General features: G+C 41.5%; 1 protein-coding gene across 10 annotated transcripts in view; it reads left to right on the top strand.

Moving 5' to 3' along the window:
• ATP6V0A4 (ATPase H+ transporting V0 subunit a4) overlaps window positions 1–12,942 on the top strand; it is a 74,211-nt gene that overhangs the window by 51,380 nt on the left and 9,889 nt on the right. For all 10 annotated transcript variants that reach the window (XM_004741680.3, XM_045063022.1, XM_045063025.1 and 7 more), the window contains one exon: window positions 2,425–2,526. In XM_004741680.3, coding sequence (XP_004741737.1) covers window positions 2,425–2,526 — 102 coding nt within the window. The remainder of the gene's footprint in view (window positions 1–2,424; window positions 2,527–12,942) is intronic.

Here is a 12,942-nt window from a genome sequence, read left to right as displayed (position 1 = left end):
TCTAAATATAAGCACTAAGGTGGGCAAGAAAGACAACTGGAGAGTCAAGAAGAGGGAGTGAGTGCCTCTGTTCATGTGGTCAGGGGCTCCCGGGAAACCAAGGTCCAAACTCACGCTCTCTTGTGAGCTTCCATGGCTGATTTAGGGTGCCTTCTCATTTTTCCTTTTGGTTCTTCTTCTGTGAACCATCCCTCGTAACACCTGGACTGTACTGCCATGTCTTTTTCTTCCACTTCTAGCAATTTGTCACCAACTTAGCAGGTCAGCCTCATCACTAACTTGATATTTTATTTTTAAAAAGCATAAATCCTCCATGGGAGCTGGAGACAGAAACCAGGCCTTGTGTTACCAAAACTTGTGTTTCGGTACCACAAGTAGTTTTCCTCTCGCCTCTCCCAGTGACTAACTTGATAATACTGTGTGAACGTTGATTGTCACTCAGGGAGGGCACACTTGTATCTCCTGAGTCCTGGTGGCTATTTTCCCAATGTGACCCTCTGCTGCTCCTTTCACTTGCCAGTGGCTGCTCACCCTGGATGTCCTCACGGAAGACATGCTCTGTCCCTCCTGTGGCCACATGTGGCCTCTTGTGTTTGAGTCCTAGTTGTATTCTCCTGCTTTATGGGAACAGCAAATAAGAAGAAAAGGCCTTGTGGAAGGGCATTTTTTATGAAAAATAAAGATAATTCAGATTTTAGATAAGAATCAGAGAAGACCTACACCACTGAAAGCTCTTTTGAGGTGACCTACTTTATAATTGTAACGTTTTTGTTATACCTCAGTGAATGGTATACGAACCACCCCAGACTGTGCACACTAAATGAACCTATTTGGAAGGTTGGTTTACTCAGTGCTGGAGTCTGAATGAAAGTTTCCTTGGATTTCCCAAACAAGTCTTCTCTTTTAGGCAAAGGATTCAGGCTCACTAACTATTTTATGCGCTAACTCCCTTCATAGAGACTCAAGTCCTCATCTCATCTGGAATGTGCACTGAATTTGGCACAGTGAATGGTTTTTCCAGTTTTTTTTCCCCTTCAAAACCCTTACTGGGAACTGGCCAGTTTTCCTGTGCCCTATTTTGAAGATGAATTATCATGACCCTGTTTGAAGTTTCCATAACCTCATTTTGGGGCCATGCAACGGGAAGAGACAATGGAAGTGGATAACCCAGACCCTTCCCAACACCGCGGTGGCCATCTTGGTGCCATGTTTGAATATCAAAGAAGAAGGGCAACAGATAAATACACGTTTTTGGTTACTGTGTACATCATGAGGTGGAAAACCTTTTCTAAAGATGAACACATGGTGATGAGGTAGCTTCATGCACAGGAACTGGCAAGCATGACGTGTGTTTCTGAGGCTCCCCTCCATCTTCTGAGCATTTCAGAGGGGAGGAGGATAGAAGATGGAGCAGATAAGATGTCCCCGCTGTTAGCAGGGTGAATCTTGTTACGACTGGCATTAAAATCGTCTCCTGGTGTTCACTGAGAGCTTGGCCAGAACAGTAGAAGAAAAGTGAAAGCCTAACAAATGTTTTTCCTTCCCCCCCTTGAGCACCAGTGACCACACCTTTCTGGTAGCTCCCCGGGCTTCCTGGTTCTTTGATAACAGCAGCTCTGGGTCACTCCTCTAGACTGATGACTAAAGGGTATATAATAAGAGGTAGGGACATGAAGACATGAAAGGAAATGTGTAGCAGGATGATAAGGTGAGTCGAATTCGAAGTTTTGACAGAAGCATCAAGACTGCGACTGCCTCAGCCCAGGGGGAGCTGTAAGAGAGACAGCCAGGGAGAGTTCAACATGGCTGCCCCAGAGCCCACCGGGTGACTCACCCACAGTGAGAGTGAGAGGAAGCTTTTTTTTTCTTTTTGAGAGGAAGTTAGTTTGTTTGTTTGTTTATTTATTTATGTGTCTTCTTGAAAGACAGAGAGCACCAGAGCACAGATAATTATCTAGTCCTGGGAATATATGATTGTTAATTGAGATCATCTTTGTGACTTAAAGTGACCCAAGGACTTTTGGCGACTACAGAGTGACCAGTGAAGTCATGGGGCCTGCCACACTTCTCATGCAGGGCCAGGGGCTAACTATTCCTGCGGGACAAGGGATAAATCAAGTTGCCCTTATAATGTGCCTCATGAGTACTTCTTGTTCACATATGGGTTGGGTGGATAGCAAGGGGGTACTCAGAGAGTAAGGAGTAAGACAGTGAGTTTCCAGTGCCCACCCTGGATTGACGCTGGGCACTACTGGACTACAGTGGGAATATTCCAAAACATAAAGGTGAATGGATACGTTGACATGCTTCCGCTCTCTCAAAATAAAGTACCACTAAAATGATCCATATTTATGATATTTATCATATAAGTTACACTGTGTGATCACCTTGAAATGATGGGATCTTACCATTCTGATCTTATAGCAAGAAGTCCAGAGTTTCTTTGTTATTATGGCTTTGATTTCTGTCCCATGGATGCTCCTGATTAAGCCGTTTATTCTTAGAGCCAATCATCGAAAATCGCTGGTAAGTGCCTACTTGTTGCCAAGCTCTCACTGTGGGTAGGAGCGTGTGTTCCCTGAAAATAGAAGTTTGCACTTTCTACAGAGTGCTGGGCTTGGAGGGCCTTCTGATTTGCAGAACAATGCTCTATTAAGGGAAAACACATTTAAATCTTACATTTTGCAAACTTTGCTCAAGGTATGTGTGTACACCAAGTCTCCTGGTAGCTAATGACTTATAAGAGTCTTAACATGGTTGTGTGATTAGTTGAAAGTAAAAGTATTCTACTATAGTTTGAGCTTGTTGATGAATATTGAAAGCTGTTTTTATCAGATTTTTCAGTTGTGAGCTTTTACTATATCATGGTAGAGTGTGCAAGTACAGGAGTGAAGAAATACAAATAAGCCAGCTTCCGTTTACTAGTGATTTTTTCACTTTTGGCAAATAGCCCATTCAGTCGGTTTCCTCCTTTTGTCTGAAATGCTCCTGAGCCTTGCGTTTACCCGGGGAGTGAAGAAGAGTTTACTATCAGTCTAAATCAAATAGGATTTGGGAAGATTGACCTCCCAGGGCACATCAGAATCTAGATATCTACACAGCGCTGTTTGAGATGATCAGTCTCGCGGTCTGTATGTACATCAGTGCAAAAGAGTAAGTGGAATGTGCTGAGATTACACATGTTTTAAGTGGTTGTAGATATTTTCAGATAAATACTTCCTTTTCTCCAATCTGTGGGATGCTGACCTGGCTGAGTCAGGGAGCAGGAGCGAGCTGAGGCTGGAGTTCCAGAGATCCGTCCCTAGGTGGCGCCCTCTTTCTACATCACCTGCTTCTCTTCCCGCTGTGTGGACTCCGTTAGGAAGCTTGTCTGATAAACACCGTTCAAGCCGGAGATGAATTAGAAAAAAGACGAAGCCAAGAATACTTGTTTATTGTTTGGTTAATTGGTGAGAGACCCAGCTGATAAAGGGCAGCGGAGGTGGAAGTGGTCTAGAGGTGACCAAGGGTTTCAAAGGAAGGTGGCAAAGAGCTGTTTGCCGACAGAGACGCCACTCTATTTTCTAGAACCTCAGCCTGTCCATAAATGCAGTGAGCTTAAGTCCATAAGCCCGTAAGTGAGCAGCTGACTCCTGCGACTCCTGCCTTGCTCTTTGCTCCACAGAAGGTGTAAACAGTTGCTGATCTCAGCATAGTTGTTTTCTCCCTTTTCTCCACGATGACTTACCCAGTAGGGAATGGGGTCAGAGAAGGTTTTCTTAGTCTGCCTCTTGGATGATACCCCCTAACCCGACTCTGGGTAGCAGGAGTTCCCCAAGATGGTGTGGAGGCCTGTCTCCTTGGGATCTCCTCAAAATGCGTAGCTGTTGGTTGGCTTTTTGACTGCTGATTAGGACCCTGGTGGTCATTTTTCATGTTAGAAACATTTCTACTGCCTGCATCCAAGAGATGATTCCATAAATACCATCATCTGGCCCCCCTCCCAGTTCCCTCTATGAAACTTTAAGGAAACCCAGCATGGAGAGATTCTAAACCAAGTGTTCCGCTGGGTCTTGGGGATATGGGCAGGGGTCCCCTGTATTCAGGCTCCTCTATAACCCTATCACTCAGGATCCCTGCATTTGGAAACTCCTGCACTAGCGGGTCGCCTGTGCTATGGCCCCTGTGGCGTATACCCTACAGCCAGCCCGTGAGTGCACACCTTCCTCCCCGGACAGCCCGGCCTTCCACATTCTGTCTCCCCTTCGACTGGCCCTCCTGGACCCAGGACTCCTTTCTCGCCCGTATCTCAGGTCACAGTGATGTAGCTTAGCATTTCTACTCAATGTCTTTATATTTACATGTGCCTTTTATGCTAAACTTTATTTTATGTTTAAAAAGATTTTATTTAGGGGCACCTGGGTGGTTCAGTGGGTTAAGCCGCTAACCAGGGTCCTGGGATCGAGTCCCGTATCGGGCTCTCTGCTCAGCAGGGAGCCTGCTTCCTCCTCTCTCTCTCTGCCTGCCTCTCTGCCTACTTGTAATCTCTTTCTGTCAAATAAATAAATAAAATCTTTAAAAAAAAAAAGATTTTATTTATTGATGGGGGGGGGGCATGTACAGGTGGGAGGGGCAGAGGGAGAGGGAGAAGCAGACTTCCTGTTGAGCAGGGAACCTGAAGTGGGCCCTGATCTCCGGAGCCTGGGATCATGACCTGAGCTGAAGGCAGATGCTTCCCCAACTGAGCCAGCCAGGAACACTAGCTTCGTTTGTTCTTAAATGTTATGTAAGGGGGATCATACACATGCCCTCTTCTGGATCTGGCTTCCTTTGTCCGGTGTCACGTTCGAGAGATATGTACAGACATGCACGTGTGTGTAATTACTATATGGTATCACCGTGTATGAATATACCACAATATGTCTATCCATTTGCTCACTGATGGTTATTTAACTTGTTCTAGTTTTATTATATATTGATTTATTTTGTTTTTAATTAATTTTTAAAATATGTTTAAAATTCCAGTATAGTTAACATATACAGTGTTCTATTCATTTCAGATGGACAAGATAGTGATTCAGCAATTCTTTATATTACCCAGTGTTCATCATAGTAGGATGAACTCTTCATCCCTTTCACCTAGTCTACCCACCCCCCACTCACCTCCCCTCTGGTAACCACCAGTTCGTTTTCTGGAGTCAAGAGTCTATTTTTTGGTTTGTCTCTGTTTATCTTTGTTCGTTTGTTTTGATTCTTAAATTCCACATGAGTTAAATCATGTGGTATTCTCTTTCTCTGATGGACTTGTTTCACTTAGCACAACACCCTCTAGGCCATTCATGTCATTGCAAATGGCAAGATTTCGTTCTTTTTTATGGCGGAGCATTCAGCCATGCAATGACATGGGTGATACATCACTTCCTCTTTTTTTCATTCATCTGTTGATGGACAGGTTGCTTCTATAAGTTGACTGTTGTCAATAATGCTGCGATAAACGTAGGGGTACTTCAAAATAGTGCTTTCGTATTCTCCAGGTAAGTACCCAGGGTGGAATTACTAGATCATATGGTAGTTCGATTTCTATTTTTTTGAGGAGCCTCCGTGCTCTTTTCCACAGTGGCTGCCCCAATTTGCATTCCTGCCAATAGTACGCAAGGTTTCTTTTTTCTCTACATCCTCTCCAACACTGTTGGTTCTTGTGTTTTTTATTTTAGCCATTCTGACAGGTGTAAGGTGATATCTCATTGTGGTTTTGATTTGTATTTCCCTGGTGGTGAGTGATGTTGAGCATCTTTTCACATGTCTGCTAGCCAACTGTCTGTTTTCTTTGGAGATATATCTATTCATGTCTTCTGGCCATATTTTCATTGGATGATTTGTTCTTTTGGTATTGAGTTGTATAAGTTCTTTATATATTTTGGATACTAACCCATTACTGAATATATCATGTGCAAATATCTTCTCCCACTCAGTAGGTTGTCCTTTAGTTTTGTTGACTGTTTCCTTTGGTGTTTAAAAGCTTTTTATTTTGATTAAGTCCCAGTAATTTATTTTTGCTTTTGTTTTCCTTGCCTTAGAACACATACCTAGAAAAATGTTGCTCTGGCTGATGCCAGAGAACTTACTGTCTGTGTTTTCTTCTAGGACTTGTATGGTTTCAGTTCCACATTTAGGTCTTTAATCCATTCTGAGTTTATTTTTGTGTATGGTGTGAGAAAGTGGTCTAGTTTCATTCTTTCACATGTAGCTAGTTTTCCCTACACCATTTGGTGAAGAGACTCTTTTTTTCCCATTGTACATCCTTGCTTCCTTTGTCAAAGATTAATTTACCTTATATTCATGGCTTTATTTCTGTGCTTTCAATTCTGCTTCATGATCTATATGTCTATTTTTTGTACTGATGCCATACTGTTTAGATTACTGCAGATTTGTAATATAACTTGAAATAAGGAATTGTGATACCTCAAGTTTTGTTCTTCTTTTTCAAGATTGCCGTGGCTACTTGGTGATTGTCTGTGATTGGCGATTGTACAAATTTTAGGATTACTTGGTCTAGCTCCATGAAAAATGCTGTTGGTATTTTGATAGGGATTGCCTTAAATCTGAAAATTGCTTTTGGTAGTATGGACATTTAACAATAGTCCATGAGTACGGGCTCTCTCTATTTTTTGTGTGTCATCTTCAATTTCTTTCATCAGCGTTTTGTAATTTTCAGAAATACCAGTCATTCACCTCCTTGGTGAAGTTTATTCCTAGGTATTTAATTCTTTTCAGTGCAATAGTAAATGGGACTGTTTTCTTCATTTCTCTTTCTGCTACTTCCTTTTTAGTGTACAGATCTGCAACAGGTTTCTGTTCATTGATTTTGTATCCTGCAGATTTACTGAATTTGTTGATCAGTTATGCCAGTTTTTTAGTGGAGTCTTTCAGGTTTTCTGTATACAGTATTACAGTATTATGTCACCAGCAAATAGTGAAAGTTTTGCTTCTTCCTTGCCCATTTGGATGCCTGTTATTTCTTTTCGTTGTCTGCTCTGACTAGGATTTGCCATACTCTGTTGAATAAAAGTGGTGAGAGCGGACATCCTTGTCTTGTTCCTGATGTTGCTGGAGAAGCTCTCAAGTTTTCACCACAGAGGATGATGTTCTCCATGGGGTTTTCACATAGGGACATTTTTTTTTTTTAAAGATTTTATTTATTTATTTGACAGACAGAGATCACAAGTAGGCAGAGAGGCAGGCAGAGAGAGGGGAGGAAACATGCCCCCTGCTGAGCAGATGGCCCGATGCAGGACTCGATCCCAGGATCAAGTCTTGGACCCCGGGATCATGACTTGAGCCTAAGGCAGAGGCTCAACCCACTGAGCCACTCAGGTGCCCCATAGGGGCCTTTATTATGTTGAGGTCTGTTCTCTCTAAACCTACTTTGTTGTGCACTTTTTTTTTTTTTTATCATGAATGGATGTTATATTTTGTCGAATTTTTTTTTCTGCATCCATTGAAATGATCATATGGTTTTTATCCTTTCTCTTGTGGATGTGATATATCATGTTGTTTGATTTGTGACTACAAAACCACCCTTGCATCCCAGGGTAAATCCCACTTGATTGTGGTGAATGATTTTTTAAAAAATATATTGTTGTATTCAGTTTGCTAGTATTTTGTTGAAGACTTTTTGCATCTGTGTTCATCAGACATTATGGGCCTATAATTTTCTCTTTTTTGTGGGGTCTTTATCAGGGTAGTGCTGCCCTTGTAGAATAAATTTGAAAGCTTTCCTTTCTCTTCTGTTTTTTGGAATAGTTTGAGAAAAATAGGTATTAAGTCTTTAAATATTTGGTAGAATTCACCTGTGAAGCCATCTGGTTCTAGACTTTCGTTTATTGGGAGTTTTTTGATTACTGATTTAATTTCATCATTTGTTGGTCATCAGTCGTTCAAATTTCTCTTTCTTTCTGCTTCAGTTTTGTGGAGTTATATGTTTCTAGGAATTTATCCATTTCTTCTTGGTTGTCCAACTTGTAATATTCTCTTATAATCCTTTGTATTTCGGTAGTATTGGTTGTTATTCCTCTTCTTTCATTTCTGATTGTGAGTTCTCTTTTTCTCTCTTTTTTGATGAGTCTAGCTAAAGGCTTATCAATTTTTTTCATCTTTTCAAAGAACCAGCTCCTGGTTTCATTGATCTGTTGTTTTCTTAGGTTCTATTTTATTTCTGCTCTAAACTGTATTATTTTCTTCCTTGTACTAGTTTTGGGTTTTATTTGTTCTTTCTCTAGCCCCTTAAGGTGTGAGATTAGTTTGTTTGAAGTTTTTCTTGAATCTTGAGATGGGCCTGTATTGCTATATTGCTATACCTCTTACAATAGCTTTGCTGCATCCCAAAGATTTTGGACCATTGTATTTTCTTTTTTAAGATTTTATTTATTTACGAGAGAGAGAGAATAAGAGAGAGCGAGAGCATGAGAGGAGAGAGGTCAGTGGAAGAAGCAGACTCCCTGCCAAACAGGAAGCCCTATGTGGGACTCAATCCCAAGACTCCAGGATCATGATCTGAGCCAAAGACAGTTGCTCAACAAGCTGAGCCACCCAGGCACCCCGGACCATTGTATTTTAATTTTCATTTGCCTCCATATGTTTTTTGATTTCCTCTTTGATTTCTTTGTTAACCTATTCATTGTTGAGTAGGCTGTTAATTAACCTCCATGTGTTTGTGTTCTTTCCAAACTTTTTATTGTGGTTGATTCCTAGGTTTATAGCATTATGGTTGGAAAAGATGCATAGTATGACCTCAGTGTTTTTGAATTTGCTGAGACTTGTTTTGTGGCCTAACAGGTGATATGTTCTGGAGAATGTTCCATGTACACCTGAAAGGAATGTGTATTTTGCAGTGTTAATAAGTAATGTTCTGAATATATCTGTTAGATTCATTAGGTCCAGTGTGTCATTCAAGGCACTGTTTCCTTGTTGGTTTTCTGTTTGGCTGTAAATGGGGTGTTAAATCCCCTAATAGTATTGTATTACTATTGATTGACTCCTGTATGCTTGTTAATAGCTGCTTTATGTATTTGGGTGCTTCTCTATTGGGTGCATATTATTTACAATTGTCATATCTTGTTGAATTGTTACCTTTGTAATTATATAGTGTCCTTTGTTTCTTGTTATAGTCTTTGTTTTAAAGTCTGTTTGGTCCAATACAAGTATCGCTACCCTGGCTTTCCTTTCACTTCCATTTGCATGATAAATATCTTTCCATCTCTCTCCTTTCAAAGTGCATGTGGCTTTAGGTCTGAAATATGACTCTTGTAGGCAGCATAGAAATGGGTCTTGCTTTTTATCCATCCCATCACCCTATGTCTTTTGATGGAAGTGTTTAGTCTATTTGCATTCAAAGTAATTATTAATGGATATGTTCTTATTGCCATTTTGTTCCTTGTTTTTCGTTGTTTTTATAATTCTTTTCTGTTCCTTTCTTCTTTTGCTCTCTTCTCTCACCTTTTGGTGGCTTTCTTTAGTGATATACTTGGTTTCCTTTATCTTTACCTTTTGCATATTTATTACCAGTTTTTGATTTTTGGTTACCATTACATATACATATAACGCCTTATACATATAGTGGTCTATATTAAACTGATGGTCACTTAAGTTTGAACCCATTCTAAAAGCACTAAACGTTTTCTCTTTTATAGATGAACTTAATTTTACTTCTTTTGTGCTTCTTACTTTTCTTACTTCTGCTTATGATCTTTTATTTCCACCTGAAAAGTCTCCTTTAATATTTCTTGTAGGGCTGGTTTGGTGACAGTGAATTCCTCTAGCTTTTGTTTGTCTGGGAAACTCTTTATCTCTCTTTCCATTCTGAATGATAGTCTTGCTGGAGAGAGTATTCTTGGTTGCAAGTTTTTTTCTTTCCAAACTTTGAATGTCTTGCCTCTCTCTTCCTGGGCCTGTAAAGTTTCTGCTAAAGACCCCCTCATAGCCTTATGGGACTTCCCTCATAACTGTTTTCTCTTCTCTTGCTGCTTTTGAAATTCTCTCTCTGTATCACTATTATTTTAATTACTATGTATTTTGGTGTGGGCCTCCTTGGACATATTATGTCGGGGAAATCTCTGTACCTTTTGAATCTGGACTTCTGTTTCCTTCTCCACATTCATGAACTTTTCAGCTATTATTTCTTCAAGTAAAATTTCTGCCTCCTTTTCTTTCTTCTTCTTTTGGGATCTTTACACTATGAATATGATTACACTCAATAGTGTTGTTGAGTTCCCTTAATCTGTTCTCATTTTTTAAAAAGATTTTATTTATTTATGAGAGAGGGAACACAAGCAGGAGAAGGAGAGGGAGAAGCAGGCTTCCTACCAAGCAGGTAGCCTGATGCGGGGCTTGATCCCGGGACCCCGGGATCATGACCTGAGCCAAAGGTAGATGCTTAACAACTGAGCCACCCAGGTGCCCCTTTTCTCATTTTTTTTATTCTTTTCTCTTTCTTTTGTTCAGCTTTGATTATTTCTATTACTCTCTCCCCTAGGTCACTGATCCGTTTTTCCACTTCCTCTAATTTAGGCTTTATTCCCTCTAGTGTATTTTTAATTTCAGTTATTGAGTTCTTCAGCTCTGATTGGTTCTTTTTAAAGTTTTCTGTCTTTTTACTGAGGGTCTCATTGAGGTCCTCCCTTCATTTCATAAGTCTAGTGAATATCTTTATGACCATTATTTTAAATTCTCTATCAGGCTTATCTCTATTTCATTTAGCTCTCTTGCTGGGATTTTGTCTTGTGTCATTTGTGACATATTCCTCTGTCTCCTCATTTTGTCTAATTCTCTGTGTGTTTCTGTGTATTAGGAAAGTCAGCTATATTTTGTGCTCTTGAAAGTGGTGGTATTATGAAGAAGAGGTCCTGTAGTGTCCTCTGTTCACCAAAATCTTGGTCTTCAGGGGGCATCTCCTGGGTGTGTTGTGTTTGTCCTACTGTTGTGGCTGAGCTGTGTTTGTCTTTAGTCTAGTCATCTGCAATGACTCTTTGCCTGTTGTGGGCAGGGTTTGGTCCCTGTGTAGTTAATGAGCCAGTTTGGGCTCAGGTTGGGTCAGACTAGGCATTTGCCAGAGATGCAGTAGGACTGAACTGCAGGGCACTTTCCCTATGTTGTCCTTGAGAAACTTTTGTGGTGGGCTGGGCCTACAGTCAGTCCTACTGCTGGGGCCACTATTGAACATGTTTGAGTGGTTATCTTCCCTTCTCCCCAGGGCAAGAGTCACTTTGGAATGGTGCCGAATGCTGTAGAGGCTGCTTGCACAAGGCCATACTTGTGGTGCTGCTTTGGATGGACTCCTGCCAAGGGTGGTTGGCAGAAAAGCATGGTGGGAGGTAGGGTAGGGTTTGGATCACTGTTAGCAAGGTGGGTGGAGAATGTTTGCTGGCTGCACTGGTTCCTGTAGGTGACTGTGTGGCTAGCCTAGGGAATGGAGGAAGGAAATACCTGGGCCAGCTCTTTTGTTCTCGGAGAACTCAAAGAGCCTTGCCCCCCTCCAGCACTGGTTCTGAGATTAGCAAGTAAGTAAGTATATAAGGGAAGGAGTTCCCTTATATACCCCTCCCCCTGCTTTTTTTTTTTTTTTTTTACAAACTGCTTCTTTTATGCTATATCTCAGCAGGGCTATTTATTATGCCTTTCTTTAAAGGTGGGGACTCAGTTTCCTATCATCCTCCAACATTCCCAGGGTGGAAGCTGCTGATTTTCAGTTCTGTGTTAAACCTCATTGATTGTAAGAAGTTGCAAAGTTAAGCTACTCTGATTTTCAAAGTCAAATGATATGGGCTTTGTCCTCCTAGTGTGGATCCCCTGTGCCTGGGGTGCCTGGTTGCAATCTGCTCCTTTCCCTTCCCCATGCCTGTGTGTCCCTCCTTCCCATGGATGGTGTCATGCGTCAGTTTGTTTCCTAACCACAACATTGCCCTTCCTGCTGTTTTTTTGTTTTTGTTTTTGTTTTTTTGATGTGGCTCCTTCTCTACCTTTAGCTGTGGAGAGTCTGTTCTGGCAGTCTTTGGGTCATTTTCTGGCTTCTTTACACGGATGTGGGTGTTATGTAGGACTATCCAAGGGACAAGGTGAGCTTAGGATCCTCCTACTCGCCCATCTTCCCTGGAAGTCCCCGGCTTGTCTCTGGCTTTAGTGATTACAGATAATACTGCTGTAAATATCCTTGTGCATGTCTTTCAGTACATGTTTTTTCAGAAAGTTGTCAGTAACTAATTTGAAATTGAGTTGTACATTTGACTTCACTGGGCACTCAGCTTAATCATTGTGAGAAGGTTAGTAAGCGGAGAAGATGGGCACTAGGGTTTACAAAGTCCAGTATTAATATTTCTGCAAAATTATTCATGTTCATTTTATTTATTTATTTATTTCACAGAGACAGACAGTGAGAGAAAGAACACAAGCAGAAGGAGTAGGAGAGGGAGAAGCAGGCTCCCTGCTGAGCAGGGAGCCCTTGGCGGGGCTTGATCCCAGGACTCTGGGATTATGACCTGAGCCGAAAACAGATGCCTAATGGCTGAGCCATCCAGGCACCCCTATTCATGTTCATTTTAATCAGAAAAGGCTATAGTTTAGGTATTTTAAGGGTGAGAGAAAATAGGATTTCAGGAAGAGAAAGTCATGTTAACATGAGCCGTATCCTTTACTGTGGCTCAAAGAACTATGGGGCCAAGAGGAAGGCTTACCCAGAGCTCCCTCTTGGGACCTGGCACCCTGGAATTCTTGTCCAAATGGACTCGAGTCCACTTCCAGGCCCTAAAAAGGGCCAACCACACAGTGACATGGGTACCAGTAGACCCTGACATGCCAGGGGGCAGATCTTTTTGGGCAGTGTAGGTGGAACATGGACACCGCGGGCGGGAGTGTCCATGTGTGTACAACATGGCCCTCGTGCTATGGGATGAGACTGAAGGGAGAAGAATA

Source organism: Mustela putorius, unplaced genomic scaffold, assembly GCF_011764305.1.
Source record: "Mustela putorius furo isolate JIRA1106 unplaced genomic scaffold, ASM1176430v1.1 tig00003845_pilon_pilon_pilon, whole genome shotgun sequence".
Lineage (NCBI taxonomy): Eukaryota > Metazoa > Chordata > Mammalia > Carnivora > Mustelidae > Mustela > Mustela putorius.
Note: the sequence above shows the minus strand (reverse complement) of the source record. Positions and strands in the feature narration are given on the sequence as shown.